Source organism: Mytilus galloprovincialis, chromosome 6 (assembly GCF_965363235.1).
Source record: "Mytilus galloprovincialis chromosome 6, xbMytGall1.hap1.1, whole genome shotgun sequence".
In the NCBI taxonomy this organism is placed as follows: Eukaryota; Metazoa; Mollusca; class Bivalvia; order Mytilida; family Mytilidae; genus Mytilus; species Mytilus galloprovincialis.
In genome coordinates this window covers 94,300,907-94,326,552 of record NC_134843.1, presented here as the reverse complement: position 1 = coordinate 94,326,552, position 25,646 = coordinate 94,300,907, and the positions used below count along the sequence as shown (strand labels likewise).

Here is a 25,646-nt window from a genome sequence, read left to right as displayed (position 1 = left end):
CACCCCCTCTTCCGTGCTTTCTTAAAAATTAAGCATTTTTTTACCTATTGTGTCTGTTTGTTTTGTTCAGACATCGAGGTCAGTATTATGGAATTGGATGCGACATACAAGTGAGCGGTTTAGCTAGCTTTAAAACCATAGAGCAGACAACAGCCGAAGTCCACCAATGGGTCTTCAGTATTACGAGAAACTCCCTCACTCGGAGGCGTCCTTCGGCTGGCTCCTTAAAAAATATGTATACTAGTTCAGTGATAATGGACGTCATACTAAACTCCAAATTATTCACAAGAAACTAAAATTAAAATCATACAAGACTAACAAAGGCCAGAGGCTCCTGACTTGAGATAATCGCAAAATTGCGGCGAGTTTTAACATGTTTATGAGATCTTAAGTCCCCTATACCTCTAGCTACTGTAGAAAAGTAAACCCAGAACAATACGCACATTAAAATTCAGTTCAAGAGAAGTCCGAGTCCGATGTCAGAAGATGTAGCAAAAGAAATTAAACAAAATGACAATAACACATATAACAGACTACTAGCAGTTAACTGACATGCCAGCTCCAGACCTCAATTAAACTGATTGAGAGATTACGTCTTCATCATATGAATATCAGTCACAATCCCTCCCGTTAGGGGTTTAGTATCGCACTATCATAAAATATATAAGAATAACAAACCCGTGTCATGCCATGTGCATATGTATGAAATCAGTATTTTCAAACGATTTGATATCCAAGAGTTCACATTGAAAAAAATATATAAAAAAGAAGATGTTGTATGATTGCCAATGAGACAACTCTCCACAAAACACAAACATGACACAAAAATTACAACTATAGGTCACAGTACGGCCTTCAACAACTCTCTGGTTATTTGACATTGTGACACCCTGGCCTTTAGACGACTGATGACGATATTTCGAACTAGCAGGGTCCAACCTAATCATGGCAGCGTTTTAACGATAAATCAGATTTGCAAGTGTGGACCTTATTTGCGCAAAGGGGAAACAGTTCAGTTAACAACACAATTCTCTTGTCGCGGCGAACAAGGTCATATGCACTTTTATCGAGTGGCAAATTTTTTCAAAGTATGTTTTTTCATGAGTAATGTTGTCTTAAGAATTGTATAAATAATAACAATATATGATCAGTGATTGTGATATATATATGCACATGTACTAGTTTCTGCAATTTGAACATCGGGAAACTACTGTTGCCCTAGTCTATAAGTTGCTTGAAGCTGTGTTAGAAGAACAATCTATTTCAGACAACAGAAACTTGAGAAAACAGTATTTTAATACATGGAATATTAATTTGACACTGTTTTCTTTTCTTATATAAAGGAGTTCCGAAAGTCAAACGACAAAAGTTAAAGTACAAAACTGGTAAAGGATACTCTGTAACAATCAACTGTATAGTTAAGAGTGAGCATCTTAAAATCCTGGATGTTTCCTGGTTAGTGTATAACCCTCGTACGAAAAAGACAAACGAGATACACAATGGTGAAGTCGGAATTGACGGAGTAAGTCCAGAAAATCCTTCACATTTATAGATGAGGTCAGTGTATCCATGGAGGGTGAATACACATGTTGTGCAATAAATAAAGCAGGCGACGCATGTGGTTTACCGTCGGATTTAATAGGTTAGTTTTCAAGTATTTTTTTACCATTCATTGTTTAACTAACTGTTTGAAATACAACACTTAATAATACCACAAACGTAATATTCATCTATGTATAATAATAAAAAAGAAAAAAGAAATTTATTTGACATATTGAGATAATAAAGGAGAAATATAATGCCGAAAACAAATTTTATAAGTTAATTTTATGCGTCTTTAATTTAAAGTTCAGTGTTTTTCGAAATTTTGTTTTTTTTTCAGTTGAAACAAATTATAAACAAACACAAGGTAGGTGGTTTATTTTTTTTTTTTTTTGTTGTACTTTTTAAGTACTTAACCTCGACTTCTCACTAATTTTCACAAAAACTGCACATAAATGATCAATTGGAATCAACATTATAAACGTTTATGGTCTACATTTGTTTTATTGCAATTAGTATCTTTTTCAGAAAATGATCATTACCGTTCTAACATTATATAGTTGAACTAGGAGAAGTGATTAAAACATTATTGGAACATAATTGAAACATAAGTGTTCCATGGAAATCGATGACAGACTCGGATATTGAGTGAATTGTGTAGATTAGAAAAGTCCACGAGTACTAGAATACTGCGTATCGCTCGGTATAATACAAACTAATACTAGGTTATTCCGTTTATTGTCAGGATACTCTTATAAAGTTTATTTCCTCAGACAAAAAAAAACTGTGGTTGGTCGCATCTGTTAGTTCTAAATATACATCCACACTTTTGTAGTTAAGTATTGATTAGAATACAATTTATTAATTACTAGCTTTCAAGAGGCTGTCCATGTAAATATCAGGCAAATCCTATGATATGGGTGGCACAACATAATTTTTTCCCACTGAGTTTTTGGTTCCAATGCAAAATATATCATACAAAGGATATATATGTCAAAGATATTTTTGAAACAACAGTGGATGGCTCAATAAATGGTTTTAAAGTTCACTAGCAACGCAACAAACCTTTTTACAAAATGAAGAGCTATCTCCCCTTTTCAATGAATTTTCAGTGCTTTTTATGTATTTTTTTTCTCTTTATTTGTTGCAGTTAATAAAAAAAAACCTTGAGAAAGAATGAATTTGTGCTATGTAATAGATGAAAAAATTTTGAAAACAAAACATACCATGTGCCATCCACTGTCTGGTTTTTCCATGGACACCCTCTTAATTACGTTATATGATTACTGCAGCTAAATGTAATGGAGTGGTTTAAAGTACAATATAAATGACCAATAAATAGAGCATTAAATTTGTAAAACTGTCTTCCATTGTTAAAATATTATTCGATGTGAGTATCACGTCCCTAATGAAGGTAGAAGCTGAAAAATATCTTCAGAAATTTGTAGTTATACATCGAATTTACAATTGTAACTTGTTATACTTCCTCCGTATGCATAACATAATAGCAAACTGAAAGCACGATGCATTACTTCATGCATAATTTACAGTGCGTATTTTGAAATCACAAAAATTGGTATTATCGGTAAACTTGTTAGAAATGTGATTTATCAATATTTGTTTTCATAAATCAGTAAGGCAAGCTTCCACAGATCTTACTATATTCGGAAAGGCAAGCTATTTGTACGGATCGCCGTAGCTGCCTTATGATACTAAATTCTTTATCAAGATGAGCTTTTTCTTTATGATGATGAGTATTTTCTTTATTATGATGAGCTTTTTCTCTATTATGATGAACTTTTTCTTTATTATGATGAGCTTTTTCTCTATTATTATGAGCTTTTTTTATAATGATGAACTTTTTCTCTATTATGATGAGCTTTTTCTTTATTATGATTAGCTTTTCCTTTATTATGATGAGATTTTCTTTATTATGATGAGATTTTTCTCAATTATGATTAGGTTTTTCTCTATTATGATGAGCAGTTAGAAGGGAATCATGGGAAATTAAGAGAATTTAAAAGATCAAACAAAAGCAAAAATGGCAGAATCAAAAATGTTGAAAGTTCTTCGGAATGTTAGCTTGCTCCATGTCAGGGGAAATGTTTTATAAAGAAAATATAACACTAAATACTGTCAGCATATAACATGAACTGGAATGTCTAGGAGTTACTATTCCAGCGCATATGATGACACCGATTCTCACTTTTGCCACCAACTATGCTCCTCACGACTATGCATAAATTAGGGATTTCGTTACCACAAATACTTAAAACCTTTACTTAATTCTTTCATATATAGATATAAAGATTATGTTTTGAAGTTCAGTTGTACCTTAAAACTTATTTCAAACAGGATACATGTAGAACATCCTCATTTTTACAGCGATGTTGTTTATCGTGCCTGGAAATTTTGAAACGATCCTGGTAAACTTACTAAGCATTTAAATAAACTCATTCTAAAAGGTTACCAATTCAGCACTGTAATTAGATCATTGAATAGTGTTTTATTGGTATTGATATTGATTTTTTTATCAGTAAAATTTAAAGCAAACTAAACATTATTTTTAAATACATATACACGTTCATGGATCTGCAATATGTCGACTCCTGTATCTTAACATAGCACAAGGTCAGGTTTTTCTCCGACTTTGTATTGACGTAGTTGCACTTAATCCATTGGATGTATGATGTGTACTAATTGACAATTTAGTCTTAGATGCATGATTTTATTTATTATGTTTTTGTCGTTTTGTTGTTAGGATGTACAAGTATATGGCCATGTCCGCGTGTATTTGAAGTATTTGTATGTTTGTCCATCTGATGAGTTAATTTAAAAAAGAAGCCTATTCAACTGATTTGTATAGATCGTTCTTATGTTGTACCACTGTCCCAAATTAGGGGAAGGTTGGAATCCCGCTAACATGTTTAACAGCGCCACATTATGTATGTATGTGCTTATCCCAAATCAGGAGCCAGTAATTCAGTTGTTGTCGTTTGTTTATGTGTTACATATTTTTTTTTCTTTCATTTTTTTGTACGTAAATTAGACAATGATCATTCATAACATTGTTATTGTTCGCAAAAAATACTGAAAGTTCAATCAGGCTTGAGCAGAAAGGATTTCGACAAAGTTGAAAAAGTCATCAATGCCAAAGTTGATACCTGTCCTATTGAAATCTGCTCTTATTATTCGTTGGTCATTTATAAAATTGTAATGTTCATTGGCTCAAAAATTGGCCTTCCATCGTCCATAAGGTTAGCCGCATCAATGTTTTATTCTAATCCATAATAAACCAAATCTCGTTCACTGAGTTGTGTACCAACTGGATTCTATATTTTACCGGCGATCCAAATATTGATTTTGTTGTTCTCATTGTATGGCTTGCCCAGGCATGAGGCCAAATATCAAGTCTTCTGTTAATTTCACCCATTTAAATATAGTGCAGGGCTATTAGATGCAGTTCATTTAGTGGATCGGAAATTCCCTGTTCTTCCAAAAGACAGAATAAGTTGTAGAAATAGCATAAAACACCCTCGTTACTTAGTTTAGTTTAAACATATTTTATTTGCTGAATTAAAGCAAAATGGATTAGACACAAGTAAATCATACTTATGAAGTCTTCTCCATAATACAATATAAAGTTACAATAATAGTATATTAATATAATGGACATGCATATAAAACAAACAATTTATGCAATATAATACTAGCTTTGATAGTTGAACAAAGAGGATAGAAAGTAAAAAGAGAAAAAGAAAGTCCTTAAGCCGTATAAATAAAACGTTTCAATTTTACATAATAGACTATCGTTTTTTAATTCTTTCTTAGAAATAGAGTCGACACTGCGGATTTTTGGATCAAGTTTATTCCATTCACGTATAGTAGAGGGAATAAACGATTCAGTAGTAAGGGATAGTCTACAAAATGGAACAATAATATCATGACCATTTCGCAACAGGTAGTTGGTTGTACTTTGTACACAAGGAGGTACAAGATTACATAAATATTCTGGTGCATGCTTTTGGTTCATGTTATAAAACATCTGTAATTTTCTTCTCCTTCTTCTTTCAAAAAGAGATTCCCAGCCAACCTCAGAATATAAAGTTTCAGTTTTTGTAAATATTGGTAGACCTGTTACTATTCTTGCGGTCTCTGATTGCAAATTTTCTAATTTATGTGAGTAGCCTATTCGTTACTGTTCCTCCACAATCTCTCTATTCTCTGATTGTGCGTGCCTGGGCCTGTAATCCTAATGCCGTCACCATGCTTTGTTAACATGAAATCCGCCACAAATACATTTTCTAGTCGCTTATCTGACCAGAGCCAGATTTAGAGAGGGGTCCTTTTCTGGGAAAAAAAATGGTTGATTATATAGGGGATCACTGAAGCATGACCGGAGCGGGCCCCCTCTTAGGCAATCAGTGGGACCCACTTATGAAAATTTCTGGATCCGCCACTGCTGGCAGAACCTATACAAAATAATAATCTACTCCAGAGAGGAAGCTACTCAATACGGTGCGGAAGTGTTGTTGTCACGACAGTATACAAACTTAATAAGCCTACTAAACCCATCAACTCGAGCTCCAACCAGTATAATGACTCCATCTTATTTATTTATGGTAGGTGTCTATGTGCCATTAGTGATTCGGTGCCGTAACGTTGTATACACGTCCGTGCAGTCGACGAGTCCTTCTCTCTTGCGTACCAGCGAAGTATATTTTAAGAATGACATCTCTTAACCTCAATCTTTATACTTTAGTTCCTTTTCCTTTCAGTATTTCACGCAACATGCGTTTGCAACAACGAGGAAAGTCCACGACAATGCCGGAAAGTATACTGTCAAAATTGTCATCTTCAACGTCAGAAAAATTTCTTTTCTGTAGTCCAAAATGAGCAATCCATCAATATATTGTTCTCAATAAGAGTTGTAAGAACTTCCCAATGTCCGATATCTTGAAGTCACAATCCAAAAACGATTTTAGTATATTTTTAAGGTACAACTAAACTTCAAATCATAATCTTTATTCTATATATGAAAGAATTAAGTAAAGGTTTTAAGTATTTGTGTTAACGAAATCTCTAACTTATGCATAGTCGTGAGGAGCATAGTTGGTGGCAAAGTGAGAAGCAATGTCATCATATGCGCTGAAATAGTAACTCCTAGACATTCCAGTTGCATGCTGACAATATTTAGTGTTGATTTTTCTTTATAAAACATTTCCTGCACATGGATCAAGCCAACTTTCCAAAGAACCTTCAACATTTCTGATTCCGCCATTTTTCTTTTTGTTTGATCTTAATTCTCTTAATTTCCCATGATTCCCTTCTAACAGCTCATCATAATAGAGAAAACCCTCATCATAAAGTAAAACCTCATCATAATAGAGAAAAGGCTCATTATAATAGAGAAAAAGCTCATAATAATAGAGAAAAAGCTCATCCTAATAAGGGACCGTTCAATATTTATCAGATGGATGGGCCGGTGCAAAATGGGGCGGGGCAAGCACTTTTTTTGTGGAAATATTTGGATGGGGAAGAACTTTTTTAAAAATATTTAGTGGATGGGCCAAAACATATTTTATAGGAAAAATTTTGCTATCAATTTTATTGGTTTGTAGGATATTTCTTTTGCGGGCACTCAAAACATGTCTCAACAAACTGGTAGCTTGGCTCATTTTTGTCAATTTTAAGGATTTAATTAAGGAATAAAAAGCTAGAATTTTCTGTTCAGACTATCTTTGAAATTATTTTGACCTTATAAAATACCAAATTGTTTAATAGTTTGGTGTATTGCGGTAAAATTTATGGATTTAAGTAATAGGTAAGAAAAAAAAGCTCAAATTTTAAGATAAGGCTAAATTCAGATAGTGAACTTTAAATTTTTTTCTAACTTTTTCAAATCTACTTGGATTTTCCTAAAACTCTACAGTTATTTCATTTATATATTGATCTTATAGAAAGCCAGGTTGCTTGGTAGTTAGGTGTATTGCTGTTAAATTTATAGATTAAATTAATAGGTAAGAAAAAAAAAGCTCAAATTTTAAGTTATATTTTTATAACTTTTTTAAATCAACATGGACTTTTATAAAACTCTACAGCTATTTCATTTATATATTGATCTTACAGAATGCCAGGTTGATTGGTAGTTTGGTGTATTGCTGTCATTCTTATGGATTTAATAAAAAGGTTAAAAAAAAAGCTCAAATTTTCAGTTTAGGCTAAATCCAGATAGTCATCTTTAAATTGTTTTATAACTTTTTCAAATCAACATGGATTTTCATAAAACTTTACAGCTATTTCATTTATATATTGATCTTATAGAATGCCTAAATGTTTGGTAGTTTGGTGTGTTGCTGTCATTCTTATGGATTTAATAAAAAGGTTTAAGAAAAAGCTTAAATTTTCAGTTTTTGGTTATTTCAAGATAGTCATCTTTAATTTTTTTCATAACTTTTTCAAATCAACTTGCATTTTAATAAACCTCTACTGCTATTTCATTTTTATATTGATCTTACTGAATGCCAGGCTGTTTAGTACTTTGGTTTGTTTGCTGTCATTTTACGGATCTAGTTAAATGGTTGAAAAAAAGCTACAATTTTAAGTTTAGACTAAGTTCAGATGGTCACTTTTAATTTTTTTTATAACTTTTTCAAATCAACTTAGATTTTCATATAACTGTACAGCTATCTCATTTATATATTGATCTTAAAGAATGCCAGGTTGTTTTATAGTTTTGTGTTAAGCTGTCCAATTTAGGGAATTAATTAATAGGCGAAAAAGGCTGCATCATTAAAGTCAAAAACATGTCTGCCTATATTTGCTAAAAAAGACCATATTAAATTTCTTTTTTTGAAAAGTAGAATAAATAAAGGGACATTGATATTTGAACTATAAACATGTTCTGTAATTATTATAATAAGTAATTCAGTATATGATAATATGTTTACTAGTCCAAGAGTGATTGTCCCTTAATTTAAATTATTTCCTTTATTTTAAATCAATATCTTATTTGAGGCTGTACATATAAAATCAAATCTGTACATGTATATTCATACTGGTTTTGAAAATCAATAAAATGTATGGTTCTGATACACACATAGATATATACATATAGAATTAACTAGCACATTTTAAATTTTGTATAAAGTCTATTCTTTGATTTCAAGACATAAAAATTTAAAAACTTAAAGATAGAAAAAGAACCTAAATCATTTTTGATTGTCTTTATAGAGTTTAAGGGGCAAGGACTTTTTTATAGATTTTTTTAGATGGGCAAGGACTTTTTTTCAGAATTTAAAAGGATGGGCAATAACTTTTTTAATGAAACAATATTAAGAATGCACCGTCCCATCCATCTGATAAATATTGAACGGTCCCTAAAGAAAAAGCTCATCATAATAGAGAAAAAGCTCATCATAATAAAGAAAAAGCTCATCATAATAGAAAAAAAGCTCATCATAATAGAGAAAAAATCTCATCATAATAAAGAAACAACATCATCGTGATTAAGAATGAAGTACCATAAGGCAGTTACGGCGTTCCATATATTTGATACAAATAAATGGCTGTTTGCTTTATCAAAGTTATCAACTTCCACTTTCTTCCATTTAACCTTACAAGTATTTCACTTATAGTCAATGTAAGCGGTAATTGTTTAATATCCACTCCATTATGTGTTTCAGACAAAGATGACAGTTCAGGTAAGTTATGCTTCAACATCTGAAATTGAATTTTTAATGAATACAGACTAATAATAAGTAGTCAAATTTGAATAACTAATCTAACTTCTACACTACAATTTACGAAAAAGAGGACAATTTGTCGTACTTATTATTAATTTCATTTTTTGGACGACCATGTTTCTTTGGCACCATCTTACGGTATTCAGCTTGATCATTAAGTTTGCTATACCCGTGTCGAATTAGAATTTTTGATATCAATGTGCGAAATCCATGTATTACTGGGAAATTATTTAATCAGGGATTTCACAAATTACATGAAACCTTTATTAAATTATATGGTGTGCCTAGTGTAGTATTATTTCTCTGTTTGTCTTTTCTTAATTTTTAGTCATGGCGTTGTTAGTTTACTTTCTAGATCTATGAATTTCAATTCTGGTATCTTTTGCCCCTCTTTTATAGGTATAAAAATTTTGCTCTGAAGTTAAGTTGTACCTGCAAAAAAACTTATTTTAAATAGAATAACCATAAGCTTTTTTTCAAAGTTGAAGTGCTATAAATAAGAAAAGTACAAAAAGAATAGCGAAAAAAGTTTTCTCATTTGAAATGTTTTATATTGTCATTTTAGGGCCTTTTATGATGTCAGTCATTTCAAAATAAAGTACAAATTCGGAATCTGAACTTTTCCAAAAAAAAAAGTTTAAATAAATGCAATTTAATTTAAAAAACCAATAGCATATTGATTTGTTAATATTTTTTTAAAATATGCAATCTTACCAACACCTGAGAAAATTTTATTTTAAAATTGTGTGCCAGCTTGTGTCAGATTTTGTCCATCCTGTTACTTTTTTTAACTGATAGTAAAAGTGATAATAGAAAAGAAAATACCCAATGAAAAGTGTGGCTTACATTTGCATAGCAGTGTTCATTTGAAATCACATTTACATTTATCATTTATGTAGATTACCCAAAAAAAATCTGCAGATAGTCGGTACAATCAGGAAAATCATCACATTTCTTTTTTTTCAAACACTCTTAAAAAAATATTGTGGAGACAGTGGCATTGAAAATTTACTATTATGTCCCTTTTCATTTATACTAACTGGAAACTTAGTCAATAGATCAGTTATGTTGATTGTAAAAATTATTTTACACATTTTTGGGGGTAACAGGAACGAACAAAAGCAGTAACAGGGAGGACAAAGTGGTAACAGTAGAGACAAAACATAATTTGGGTCACGAAAATCAATAACACAAAACTGGATTTTGAATTTCATAAGGATACAAACGGGAGATATAAGTATCTAAACATTATACACGAACCATTTATACGTATATCAACCCTGTCCTGGTCAAACAAACAAAACAAAACAAAAACAAAAGAAAAATTGGTATTGGTGTTTTTTGTTTTTTTCGCTAAGTATGAAGTAAGATTTGGTTGCCGCAAGTCGTAAAAATCAGTACATAAGATGACATGCCTTTCTGTGAACTACCGCTTTTAAGACCAAGTTCAGCATGTTGGTTCTTATTTATTTATTATATTCTCTTCCTGAATATGCCTTTAAGTGTCCACTGGATTCTAACCAATCACCAGAACAACCACCTATCGAACCGTCTTAGAGAAGGTTGAAGATATAGGCGTAAAAAGCAAAACTAATTTCATATGTTTAAAAACATGAGCACAACTTAAAGAACACAACAATACAACTGAACGAAAGTTCAAATTATTTTTTCTTATTGTCAATGATTCTGCTATACATGTATCTAGTTTCTGACACATTTTAACACTGAAGGCTTGTCATTCTTGGATTTTTGGATCATCTCCATAAGTTCACGAAGAGGTTCTGATTTTATTTGGATTCGGAATGATAGCCAATATTCTGGAAGTTGTAGCAGCGTCTCTCAATGATTTTGGCAAAGAAAAGCACGGAGGCGTCAAAAAAAAAGGGGGGGGTATGTCATTATAAAAATTATAAAAATGAATAATACACACAGATTTGCCGCTGGTGTGCGTATTTATATTTGGAATGGCAAATATATCAATGACTTGCAACTTTAAGAAGGCAATAAATCAATTGGTAGAAATTCTTATATCAATTAATGGGTCGACCCATACGTACATGATGTGCACCTACTGGAGACTAAAATTGGTGTTCTAATATTTGTATCTCTTATATCATCTCATTTAAGTATGATAGTGGTAGCTGTGAAATATCATATGTGACGGAGAAGGGATTTTCTCATTGACTTTGTTATTTTATGAATAGGACAGGGGGAGTTCAAACCACAACCGGAGGTTTAATATACCCACATTTATATGTTGTGCACCACCCCTTTTTTTGAAATAAAAGAAATTCTTTTGTGTCATGAGTGTTGCTGTCGTCTCTCAAGGTTTATATCTCTATTTGCCTGTAACGAGAAAGTATCATGTTTCTAAGAAACCAGTACAAAAGTTGGCAAAATATGATAATGATAGTTTTATAACCCAAGCAGAACAATATAACATATCAAGGAACAAAATGAACCAAATTAGGTTCAGGTACTAAAGAAAACACTGAAGTACAAATCGCAAAGGGTAAAGCATTCAAAGAGTTTTGATAAGAAACAATGCGTAATCTATATGACACGCTTGAATAATAGCTGTACAGTAATATCGGCAACTGAATTCTAAATAATAGTTGCACAATTAATATTTTTGTCCATCCTGTTACCAGTCAAAGTAGCACTTGACTTGTTCTAGAAATACCTCAATACAAATGTACATTTTATGAATTAATATACCGTACGGTAATAAATATGTATAACAGTTTATTTGCGATAATGTAAGAGGCATTTTGAGTTTTCTTACAAAGTATGTCTATCCTGTTACCATTTTTGTCCCTCCTGTTACCACTGTCTTTGTAACAGGAAGGACAGTAACAGGATGGGAAAATTAGTACATAACTTAAATTGGTTTTAAAATAGTCGCTCCCTAATAATTGATGTAGTGTTTTTATACTTCCGGCCCATGCCTAAGTTACGGTAAAAAGCGTTTCATTAGTCTTATGCAATTAAAAATTATCTATCAACTAGTAACATTAAAGACATTATAAAAAGGTACGCATACATCAATACCTACCGATCTTTTGATTCTGATGACCAAAATCTTTCCACATAAAAAATTTCACCATGTCGTTACGTCCTGTATCCACGCCTACGACGTCAACATAAAAAACCGCCGTTATTTGAGGGAGAATCTAATTTTATTCCGTAAACAAATAAATAGTAACAGGAAGGACAAATATTGATGAACAGACATTCCAGTGACTGTGGAATAAAAGTTGTCATGATTTGAAACATGGAAAGTTAATTATTTTTAAATATGATGTTACTAAATGAAGAAAAATCATTCTGTTTACCTTTAAATGCAGTTTTATGTACAGATAATTTGAATGCAAATGTTATTTATCAAAAATGAACGCATGGAAATTGGCGAATTTTCATACTTCAACGAATATAAAAAAAATATGAAACTTTTTGCACACTAATATTTGCATGTACTATCTTGCACAATATGTAAACTCTTGTGTTAAATTGAAAAAATATGTCAAACTTACAAATGAAACAGACAATAGACAATAACCGAAAAATGTACATTTTTTTTAAATGACTTGGTATACACTCTGCTCAATTGTACGGTGACCTATATTTACAGATAGACGAAATATACAAGAGGGACATTTTGTCTCGTGTGGACAGGTGTCTCGGTGAATTCCGTACCACATCTTCTTATCTTTATGTTCTCGTTTGAATTAAACATTTGTCATTTCGGGGCCCTTTACAGCTGACCATGCAAAATGGTTTTGGTCATTATTGAATACTAAACTGTGACCTATAGTAGTAACATTATAACTATTTGATAGAGAGATCTGTCATTGGAAATCATACTCATCTTAGTATTTTCATAAAACTGTCGTAAATGTAGATAATTTTATAGATATCCATGTATGTAACAAAATATATATAAACACAATGCACGGTGCGAAATGTTTACAGATATTTGAACTTTTGATGCAATATTTCGGAGTCAGTAATTTCAATTCACAACTATGTTTGAAAATATAATGCATTCAAATTGTGCCCTTTTGGATAAAATATTAAAATTATGAAATATTTTACCTTAACCTTTCAGTAAATATACGAAATACTTTAGCAATCTTAAAAACTGACCTTTGTACATACTTATCAGTTATCTTTAAAGAGAAAATAATCACTTTTGCCCCTGAAATATTTCGATTGAATAGGCAAAATTGGGCCCTTATCGAAGTTATGTTGTGTTACCTTGAAACTAACGGATTAAAATCTGTGCAGCGATTCGAGATTAATAAAATAAAAAATGCATGGAAGTAACAAGGCAATGCTTACATACATAAATAAGGCCGTTAGTTTTCTCCTTTGAATACACATAATCGCTATTTATTCCATTCCGGATAAGTTCTAAATTACACAACTTTTTCATCCAGTTGAAGCTATCTGGGACCCTGTTTAAACAATTCACCATGCATGATACTTTTTAATGAAACCTGTTTAAACTACCGTAAATACCTAAACAAAATATGTTTGTACTTTAATTTTAATTTCGAAAAAAGTGGATCATACTATATCAAAGTTTCTTGATGATCACTTTCTAACGTTTTTCTCCCTCAGCTCACTATTGATGACGTCCATTTTTCGGCCGGTGATCCAAACAGGAAGTTGTTTAAATGACTGTTTTTCCCGGAATGGACTAAATAGCGATAAGGTGTATTGTTTTACATCGTCATTTCGGGCCCTTTTACAGCTGACTATGCAGTATAGGCTTTGGTCATTGTTGAAAGCCGTATGGTGACCTATAGTTGTTAATATGTGTGTCATTTTGGTATCTTGTGGAGAGTTGTTTCATTAACAAAGTCAATCATAACACATCTTCTTTTTTATATCAACAAATTAATACGTGCATGTTTCGGTAAGTTAGCTACCAAAGACGAAAAACTGTTTTGTTTTAAACTCCAGTTAAAAGAAACTCTTGAATAATAAGTATGGGAGATTTAATGCCTTTTTTTACTACCGGAAAAAGTATTTAAAAAGTTCTTTCGAATTACATCAGCATTTTTGTCGCATCTGAACAAACTTTGATGGAAAGAATAACACTCACAGGTATGAAAATTGGTTCAATATTGTATTAAAAATACCGGTTTTTTTCTGCACGAGATGTGCATTTTGACAATGGCTATTCAGTGAAGCGTGAGGTCAAACAAGTCTAAAACCAAACACATAATAGTTTTGTTCTATAGCTAAAGAAGTGAAAAAGTAATTTAAGTATAGTTAAATCCGAATAAGGAATCAGTATTTTTTTGTTGCGAGACTTACTTATGTAGTTAAAACACGCGTCTGTAATTATTATTTGTCAGTTTGATTAACATTGCATATTTTTACACATGTATCAAATGCACAAGTTTTGCTCGTTTTGTCTCCGATAAGATCTACCAATCAAGCGTCCTTGCAGATATGAAAAATTATTTATGCATAACTTTTCTGTTTATATCTAAATTGATTAAATATTGTAATCATAACAAACACTTGCATTTGTCTAAACCAGACTCAAGACGATTGTAAACATACGTATTAATTGTTTATGTTTATTTTTCCGTGCACTTTATCTTTCTCAGGGGGTGATGATAACATTTGTTTTGATTTGAGTTTTTATGAGTAGTTATAAAATGTTGATTTCGCCATCACAAACTCTCTTAGTTAAATTATATTTGAAGCAGACTTTTAATGTTTTTGAATAATGGCCTATAAGTAGGCTGTTTGCCTAGATGACAATTATTAATAGTGATTTAGATTATACGACAATCTCTGATGGTCCTCTTTTTTTGATATTTTAACCTTTTATCTCTGTTTGGAATTTTTAACAAATTGTTGCCAATATAATGGAATTTTATGCGACTGTCAAACAAGTGAGCGGTTTAGCTAGCTTTAAAACCAGGTGAAACCCTCCATTTTCGACATAACAAAATCCCTGTCCAGACTATGTATTCAATGTGTTTGAGTTTGTTTGGTTTTTTTTGTTGTTGTTTGATTTGGGGACTTTCCGTTCAGAATTATATTCGGAGTTCAGTATTTTTTTATTTTACTTTTTGCAGAAATACAGCATGCCAGTAAGTAACTGATTCATTTTCTTTTGTAGTCAACAAAACTGGAGCGATTGTTGGAATAATTAGTGGTATTCTAAGCAGTATTGGAGTTTTAGTAGGAGCTGTTTATAAAAGAGAAAAATTAAAAGAATGCTGTAAGTAAAGATTTAACACTAAACAATATAGCAGCAGATAGCTCCTAGTAGAAGCTTATGGGTATGACAGATCATTGCTGCATACAAATGTTCTCCATGACAGTGAATTTCAAATTTTAAACTTTAAGGATGTACACCTCTTCGTTAATATAAGAAAGTTTTGTCGCATTTTGATGCTTTTTTGTGTCAAATTTACCATGCTGTCAATTTTATAAAAAAAAATATTTTTCTCTGTATTACGAATAAAATGCATATTATTTCAACTTCTTTGTTTATACATGATTGAAAAAGTACATATCTAAGTTACCTGAAAAGAAAAAAGTGACATTGGATTTAGATTCTGGCAAAATCATTTATTGTGCCCCTCAACCATTTTCTTAAACTTTTGCATAAAAAAAAGACTAACTTGATTGGTAGTAACATTCGAAAAATTTATATCTAAAAATCTACTCATTGTTAGTACACATTGTTTTACACAGAGTTAAGTTTCATTTTTTTTTTTTATATTTATTGATATTCTCCACTTGTATCACATGTTTGGGAAATTATTCCAGAACGAGATTTCAACGAGACTGAAACGTCCGAAGAATACATCCTTAAAATTCGAACGCCGAAAAGTTCAGCAAATTAATTGAAACATAACTCAAATTCCTAGTATCTGATTTTCATCTACAGTATATAAACGTTTTAAAAAGTCTTTAATGCCAAAAAAATCCAGTGTCAAACTTTGGGAATCAAAATAACTATAATGGCTTGCATTGTATCACTTATCTCATACGAAAAATTAATTACAAATTTGTTTTGTGTTTCTTTTTTGTGTTTTGTTCATTTTTTACTGTCATTTATTATTCGACTAACAAATCTCATGTTATGCCTTTTACATCATTGTCCCAGATAAGGGAAAGAGTTGAGCGCTCACAAAAATGTTTAACCCCACCACAAACGTGTACCAGATTTGCTCAAATAAATTTTATTTTTCATTTTCTAACATTTGCGGAAATAAATATTAATGATATGTTATTCAAGCTTAACATATCTGCTCTCCGTACATTACTTATAAACAACCATGTATCAAAATCAAATTTCCTGATATTAGTTATATTCTAAAAATATGTAGACATTTAACTAAAAGATGTTAAGATATCACGTCATTCGCAATTCTCGCAGAAAAATATTTTCTCTCCGAGAGTATATTTAGCATTTTCTTCCTGACAACATGTTTATCCTTTCCCTTTATACCAATCAAACCAAAATGTCCTCAAAATTTGTATATTTATTTTTTGCTTCTATGACGTCAAAGTAAAATGAGTTAACCAATTTTTGGGAAATGTCTATATTCAGCCAGTTCATTGGTAACCAATGATAGTTTTATTTTAACGATTTTATTTTATTTTTACTTGTCAGTTTTATATACCAAATGAAAATTGAAAGTCATAAACCGATGACAAACTTGACAAAATCATGTTTCCGATGACAGATCCATATAAAACAGATAGATTTATCTTCCAAGTTAATGTCTTATCATATATTAACAACTCAGCATATATCGCTAACACGATTTGAATACTATATAGATATCGCATTAAAATTATGCCAGCTGCCAGACCATTTATATTTGTGTAATGCTGTTAATGAATATGGTATCAACTTTCGTGACCTCAGACTGTATCATGTTTATATTGTAATCGCATTCCAATGACGTATTGTTCCGTTTGTGAATTTTCCGGTCGCTGATCTGCAACCCACTGACTGCTTATAGACAAGCATAACAGTAGTATTATCTTTATATTCTACGGCACCGATTTCAAACACACAAAATTACCCCTGCAATAATGTCAATAAACAATGAATATGTGGATAGTTCGTAATTCTGAAGCGTAGGACAAATCAAAAAAATTGTCAATCGGACACTTTTGGTTATTTGTTTAATTTTTTTATTGTTGAAATTGTAATAAACAATTCTTAACTTTGACATGTTTGAGCAAAGTATTTTTGTTGACCATGCGATATTCTTTTCGGCGTACCGGTCATCAGCTGATTGTGTAACTTTTATTAATATTACTTCTATGCGGATTTCAAAAAATCTAAACAAAATATATAGTTTTCACCAGGGTTTCCCCTGAGTCAATAATTCATAGTATCTGATTTTCTCAAACCGATGACAAACTTGACAAAATCACCACCTCTTTCGCCAAAACAATATATTTTTCGCAACTTGATTATTTATACCCCCGCTTTAAAAAAGGGGGGGTATACTGTTTTACCTCTGTCTGTCCGTCCATCAGTCCGTCAGTCCGTCCGTCAGTCCGTCCGTCAGTCCGTCCGTCAGTCCGTCCGTCAGTCCGTCCGTCAGTCAGTCCGTCCCATGAAACTTTCGTCACATTTTTCTCAGGAACTACACATCCACCCTTTCTGTAATTTGGTATCAACATTTATATATGTTAGCCATACCGTGTGATGCGTTTTCAGATTCATCACTTGACAACTTCCTGTTTACCGAACACTTGTATGATTTTACACATGATAGCCAAGTTGAAAATTTTCGTCACATTTTTCTCAGCAACTACAATACAATGATTTCTGAAATTTGGTTTCAGGATTTATATAAGTCAGCTATACCGTGTGATGCGTTTTCAGATTCATCACTCGACAACTTCCTGTTTACCGAACACTTGTATGATTTTACACATGATAGCCAAGTTGAAAATTTTCGTCACATTTTTCTCAGGAACTACAATACTAGGATTTCTGAAATTTGGTTTCAGGATTTATATAAGTCAGCTATACCGTGTGATGCGTTTTCAGATTCATCACTCGACAACTTCCTGTTTACCGAACACTTGTATGATTTTACACATGATCTCAGCAACTACAATACAATGATTTCTGAAATTTGGTTTCAGGATTTATATAAGTCAGCTATACCGTGTGATGCGTTTTCAGATTCATCACTCGACAACTTCCTGTTTACCGAACACTTGTATGATTTTACACATGATAGCCAAGTTGAAAATTTTCGTCACATTTTTCTCAGGAACTACAATACTAGGATTTCTGAAATTTGGTTTCAGGATTTATATAAGTCAGCTATACCGTGTGATGCGTTTTCAGATTCATCACTCGACAACTTCCTGTTTACCGAACACTTGTATGATTTTACACATGATAGCCAAGTTGAAAATTTTCGTCACATTTTTCTCAGCAACTACAATACAAGGATTTCTGAAATTTGGTTTCAGGATTTATATAAGTCAGCTATACCGTGTGATGCGTTTTCAGATTCATCACTTGACAACTTCCTGTTTACCGAACACTTGCATATTTTTACACTATTAATATTATCCACTTGCGGCGGGGGTATCATCAGTGAGCAGTAGCTCGCAGTTTCACTTGTTTTTTCTCCAAATAACATAAATATATTTTTCGTTTAAAATTTACTCTTTTTTTCTACCCCCCCCCCTCCCCCCCTCCCCCTTTCCCTCTAAATAAGATGAGATTGCCCAATTTTTGTCTATGAATATTCTTTCATACTTATTTTAGAGTCTTCATTGTAATGATTAAACACTAAACATTAACTTTTAAAAAGACGAACTTTGTTTTTGAGTTAAAAGTGGGAAAATTCAATATATTTTTAACAACTTTTCTAAAAAAGGGGGCTACTCATTAATGCAGAAAATACGAGTCATGGAATATTACAAAATTCTTTGACATGTTTTGACCATATAATACCAGAAAGATATACTGTTCTTTGGAAAAGTTTCTTCAAAAGAAAATTGCTCTTTTTTTACAATTTCAAATGTGACATCACTTTTTGCGTTGAGGCCTTGACTACATCGGATGCGTCTATTTATGTGTTGGTTAATGTAATGTATCCGGTTTTTTTTCTTTTTTTTCCTGTAGTTATTTAATATTTCATTTTATCATGTATATCTTTTATATAGTCATTTTATAAAATTTACTGTTTGCAAATGTATACATTATTCTAAATAATAAGGATGTTCGTATCCCAAGCAGAAAACCCTGGCCGTATTTTGATCAGCTTTTTGAACTTTTGTTGTTCAACTTTGTACTTGGTTTGGCTTTCCAACTTTTGTATCTGGGCGTCACTAATATCTTGTATGAACGCAACGCACTCCTGGCGTATTTAATCTTAAATCTGGTGCCTTTTGGTAGCTATTATTCGATTGTTTCTTTGTCCAATATGATCTCCTATTTATTTGTAATGTAGTCCTGTTATGTTGTGCTGTCATTTTAATGTTATATTTAACATTGCCATTAAAGCGGGAGGTTTGGCATGCCCCAAAACCAGGTAAAACCCGCCATTTTTGTCAGGAATATGGCCATTGTTATATTATAGTTCGTTTCTGTGTGTGTTACATTTTAACGTTGTGTTTCTGTTGTGTCGTTTGTTTCCTCTTATATTTGAGTGTGAATTCACATTACTACAAGACGTGGGACGGTACTTTTCTATCCCAAATTCATGTATTTAGTTTTGATGTTATATTTGTTATTCTCATCGGGTTTTGTCTAATGCTTAGTTCTTTCCTGTGTGTGTTACATTTTAATGTGGTGTCGATGTTCTCCTCTTATATTTAATGCGTTTCCCTCAGTTTTAGTTTGTAGCCCGGATTTTGTTTTCTATCGATTTATGAGTTTCGAACAGCGGTATACTACTCTTGCTTTTATTTTTGTACTAAAAAAGTGGTTTTAACAACAAAATAAAAGCTTTTATCACTAGAAATTGATCTCTTGTTTAAGGTGTAGTCATGTCATTGAAGGGTTACTCTCATTCGAGGGGTTGTTCTCAACCTTTTGCATAGATTTCTTCATAACGACAGTTTTCTTAACTTGACCATGAAAAGTGGAGACGAAAAGCTATGCACGTCATGTCAATTAAAAAAACGACTTTGAAGTTTTCTCTCAAAATAATTATCTATATCAAAGTCATAGAATAAAATTTTAAATTGGAGATTTTTCTGGCTTTTGAAATGTTTTCGTCATTACAAGTTTTCTTTTCTGGACTAGAGGAGTGGAGAAGTCAAAGGTTTGCTTCGAACACGTGCGTCGCAAAGTGGTTAATAAATCCTTTATGTGACATGTGACGGACGCCATGTAACCATATTATTTTGACTAATAATACAATCAACACCTTTATTAATTAGTCCTTTGTTGTCGTTAGCTATAAAATGCAATCAACTTTTCACAATAAAAAAACATAAAAATACCTTAAAACTATCTAACACAGGTCATACATTTTGTATTCTATTTACGTTGGTTTAAAAAACAAGTCTTCAACTAATTAACATTAAAAAGCAAGTTATGCATATCAAAAAAAACACTAGTTTTTCTATTTTCAAGTACGAGGAAAGAAGACTTCAAAAACTGATGAACAGAATTCAAAAGATCAAACGGATGACGGGGTTGTAAAGGGTAATGCTCATTCACAAATTACCACAAAGGAACTTCCTAATACAAATGAGAGGGAAGGTGAAAAGACAAGTCAGACCTTAATTGAAGAAGTTTATTCGATAAAGTAAGTCAATCAAAGTGTGAATGTATGCCTTGAATCAAAATAAGTAGAGCAAAATTAAACCACTGAATACAAAACTAGAGGCTGCAAGGAGCCTGTGTTGCTCACATGAAATTTTTATTTACAATTGATGTATGAAATAATGCAAGCGTTATACTTTTGCTCTAGTTTCAGAGATACAAGTCAAAAACTGCATTTTCCCCTATGATCTATTTTTAGCCATGTCTGCCATGTTGGCTGACAGACAGGGTCATCGGACACGTTTTTAAAAACTAATACCCTAATGCTATTTTGTGGCTAATTTTGGTTAAATGTGTCTCAATTGTTTCAAGAGAAGACATTTGTAAGAGATAAAAAAACATCGTCTGAAAATTTCAGAATAATCTCAACCTGATGAACATTTTTTTCTATGTAGAATTTGCTCTAAATGCTTAAGTGTCAGAGATATACTATAGCTAGTCAGCCAAAACTGCATTTTATCCCTATGCTCTAATTTTAGCTATGTGACCAAATTTACAATAAAATTTACTATAAAGGACAACAACTCTTTAAGGGGTCAGTTGACCATTTTACTCATATTCACTCATTTGTAGAACTTACTTTGCTGAACTTTATTGCTGTTTAAAGTTTATCTCTATCTATGTTCAAGAAAATAACCAATAACCTTAGAATTACAAATGCAGTGGCAGGAACCCAACAACGGGTTGTTTGATTCGTCTGACAATTTCAGAACAGAAAGATGTTGACCTGATAAACAATTTTATCCCAGGTCAGATTTGCTCTAAATGCTTTGGTTTCAGAGATATTAGCCAAAATCTATATTTTACCCCCTATGTTCTATTTTTAGCCATGGCGGCCATATTGGTGTGTTGGCCGAGTTATCGGACACATTTTTTAAACTATATACCCTAATGATGCAGAGAACAAGAAGTCAAACAACAGTATACAAAATAAACTTTAAAAAAAAACTGAGTACTAGTAGCACAAAACCTAGAAATAAAGCTGGGATGATAAGCACATGTGTCACTAGTCGCGTCTTTCAGACGTCCCATAAGATGTAATTGAATTGCTTTGGAATAAATGAACAATATACCTCAAACATTTGTAACGTTGCTTTCATTTGTACTGTTGTATATTTAAGGCGCAGATGTGGTCTCAAGCAAAGGGTCAAATTTTTATATGAACTTAATATTAGACCTTGACCTTGACCCCAATTTCCAAATAATTGTCGAACTATCTCAAAAGATCTCTAATCAAATAACCATATTTCTCAACACATTTTCGTTCATAGGTATAACAACATACCCAGAACATGAATTATGAAGGTTAAATGATTCCTTTAAGAAATTAAGATATCGCCTGATTAACTCTGTCAAAACCAAAGAGCGTTTTTCTGTGGAAAAATTGAAAAAAAGAAAACGAACTTTTGCGATCCTTTTAGATTGTTACGGAAGTTATGCCCTCACAAAAAAAAACAATTTAAGGGGTAACTGTTGAGTGGACAATTATGCGGTTAAGAAGTGTCAGATTATCGATATAATAAAAAACAAAATAATCTGGAAAGACAGGAAAGAGACGGATGTAGAATTAATTATGATAATCAGAACAAAATTTAAGGGTCTTTCCACTGAAAGATGGAAATACTTATAATTAAAATAAAGACAAGAATAACATCTAAAAGTCTTACCATTGAAAGAAAAATAATAAAACAGAAAAAGATGACAGATAAGGAGAAGGATGGTAAATTTATAAAATATGATATAATTAGTTAAACTTTCTTATATGTGAATATTTCTATCAATTGTTTGTTTTATACTTGTAGGGTACAAGAAAATACAGGAGATACTAATAAAACAACTACATAGGAGACAGTATTTGTTAAAACCGTTTTTAATAATTTAAAACAAACTGTGTTCGAAAGCAATGAATTAATAAATTATCATTAAAATCATCAAAACAATTGACATGATGTTAATAATTTAGAATTTATTTCATACAAAAGTCTTAACTGTACACCTACATGATAATTTAAAGACTAAATGAGGTGACAAGATATAAACAGAATATACGGATTCTTTGTCATTTAAATCACGTTGAATCATACTTTTTTTAAATTGCGTGTTGGAAGCAGTATTTCTGATTATTTTACTTGTGAGTTTATGTATTATACTCAAGGAAATCAAACCATGGCTAAGTTTAAAATATTCAAATAATGATGTCGTTAATATCATTTGTTCCATGAAAAAAGGCATACATCGAAGTAAAGCCTATGTTTAAACATGACATATAAAGATTCCTTCATAAACTGGTCATTTGAAAATATGAAAATAATGATTCGACATTAAGTGATGAACTTTCAGTTAAACGAATAAAACTGAACCAATGAACAAAATTTAACGAACTGTTCCAGATATTTTTTATTTTCGGTCATTACCTTAATTTGAACTCGTTCAAATATATTGATGTCAAAATCATTTCTGAAATGAAATTTGTAATCTTTACGAAACTAAACCTATGTACAATTACCACTCTTTTTTAAATAATTAAAATGATAAATAATTTTTATTATGTCCAAAACATGGCTCCATTTACTTCATATAGAGCTATCAATGTTTTTAGTGGAGGACCTTAAAATAATCTGATCCAGTAATCAGAACTCATTTATCAATAAAATTTATTTTGCTTGAATTGCATTTACATGTCTTTGTTTATTATTTGTATTTTCCTTTAAGAAATCAGTAATGTCAAAGACTTTACTATAAAAACGTATAGTTAAGTGAAATTATATTTTTAATATCGATTGTTGCTTAACTGGTTTATTTGGTTTGAAACTAATTTATTTTTGTTTTACTGTTTTGATGTATTAGACTCTTTTATAACGTTTCTTTGTTTTTGTACTGTTTTTGCTGTGTTTCGTTTAATATGGCTGTTGATACAATACAATACATACTATGTATTCATGTAAAGTAATTGGTCCGTTTAATTACTTTTTTTATAAGGGATACTAATTCTAAATTGCAATTGAAAATTAGAGTAATGTCTGGTTCATTACATATCTTAATTCCCACTTAATAGACAACTGTATCCATTTTTTACAACAATGGTCTTACATCCTGTCGATACTAATAGCTAGCTTCACACTGTACAGTTTCATTGTTAGTATGCTTAACACCCATCTGCAAATGTTATCAAATGCCACAAATTTTACACAAATTTATTCATGCACTGATCAAAGTTAATAATGTTTTCTTTAAAATAATAATCGATAATACTCAAATGTACAAAGTAGAAACACAATCATAGTACATGTAAAATTAGAATCGAATAAAAATGTATGTTTGCATATATATAGGCCTAACTATTTGAAAATAAATGTTCCTACTGGATGGAAATAGTATCAAACAGTACATAGCAGTGTTTACATATGTATTATGACCAGTTTGAGTATTATTTATAGGATGGTGATAACACCTTTGAATTTGCATATCATTCTTGCATGAACATACAGTTTATCAAATATCATGTATATAGTGGATTATTTGCGTAGTTTATCTTTCCCATTTTATCTGACTTTTTTATCGTCCACTTTGCACTATATAGCATCCCTCTCTTTTCGCTTGTGCTTTTGAAAACCGAAAATTTGTTTGTTTATTCATACTAGTAATACTGTATTTTAAAGTATACTTCACCTTCATACTAAAATATTTGATGATGTACACATTTGGAATTTGGCATGAAAATAATTTTATTGTTTTGTTTCTGATCTATATATTAATAAATGTAGAAGATAAATATTTTCTCAGTGCTTATTATGTTCCATAAGAATTTATAAGGATTAATCAAAACAGTTAGTAAAAAAACACTGACAACACGAAATCAATAAAAGACGGACAGGAAACCATATTCCACAAAACTACACAAATATTTCGACAAGTCGTTTCACAGGGGCGGATATAGCAATTTATAAAAGTGGGCTACTAACTAAGGATAAAGGGGGATCCAACTATAATTTGATTTGATTTTTGGTGTTTTAACGCGACTTTTAAGCACCGCATTTCGGCTATTCAGTTCTTATTGGTGGAAGAAGCCGGAGACGGGACTGCCCACAGAAAACCACCGACCTTCGATAGGAAGGATCCAACTGTATATCTCCATTCAAATGCATTGATCGTCAAAATGAAAGGAGGTTCCAAAACCCGGACACCCCTGTATCAACCACTTTGCAGATGAACTATTTCATACTAACGCGCATTGATAACCGTATCTTTCTAAACCACGTGCTCGTTCATTAACCATCAGTCTATGTTCGTTCTCTTAACACAATACGCGACTTAATAATTCCCAGAAATATAGGTTATATGAAACCTCAAACCTAATACAGACATTGGAGATCTAATATAAATGAAAATATTCACATGTATATAGCCCCAACCTGGAGAATGAGTTAAACCTAGCTATAGTATGCTTTGGGTATATTTCTTAATTTCGAATTGGTTTCCGCAGTTTTGTCAGACAAATGTCAATAAAAACATATCAAAGTACTTTTCTTATTGGATGATTAAAGCAGTACAACAAATAAAAC

At 31.6% G+C, this 25,646-nt stretch overlaps 2 protein-coding genes across 2 annotated transcripts in view; both read left to right on the top strand.

Moving 5' to 3' along the window:
• Positions 1–15,521, top strand: part of LOC143080769 (Fc receptor-like protein 5) — a 69,310-nt gene extending 53,789 nt beyond the window's left edge. Inside the window, exons 11-12 of the mRNA XM_076256792.1 lie at positions 1,344–1,654; positions 15,389–15,521. Coding sequence (XP_076112907.1) covers positions 1,344–1,552 — 209 coding nt within the window. The 3' untranslated portion in view covers positions 1,553–1,654; positions 15,389–15,521. The remainder of the gene's footprint in view (positions 1–1,343; positions 1,655–15,388) is intronic.
• Positions 1,505–24,856, top strand: LOC143080771 (uncharacterized). Its single transcript, XM_076256794.1, has 6 exons — positions 1,505–1,642; positions 1,883–1,909; positions 9,228–9,245; positions 15,433–15,534; positions 20,893–21,067; positions 22,887–24,856. Exons 1-6 carry the CDS (start codon positions 1,570–1,572, stop codon positions 22,927–22,929), a joined length of 438 nt encoding a protein of 145 aa, XP_076112909.1. The 5' UTR covers positions 1,505–1,569; the 3' UTR covers positions 22,930–24,856.
• Positions 24,857–25,646: the final 790 nt, after the last annotated feature.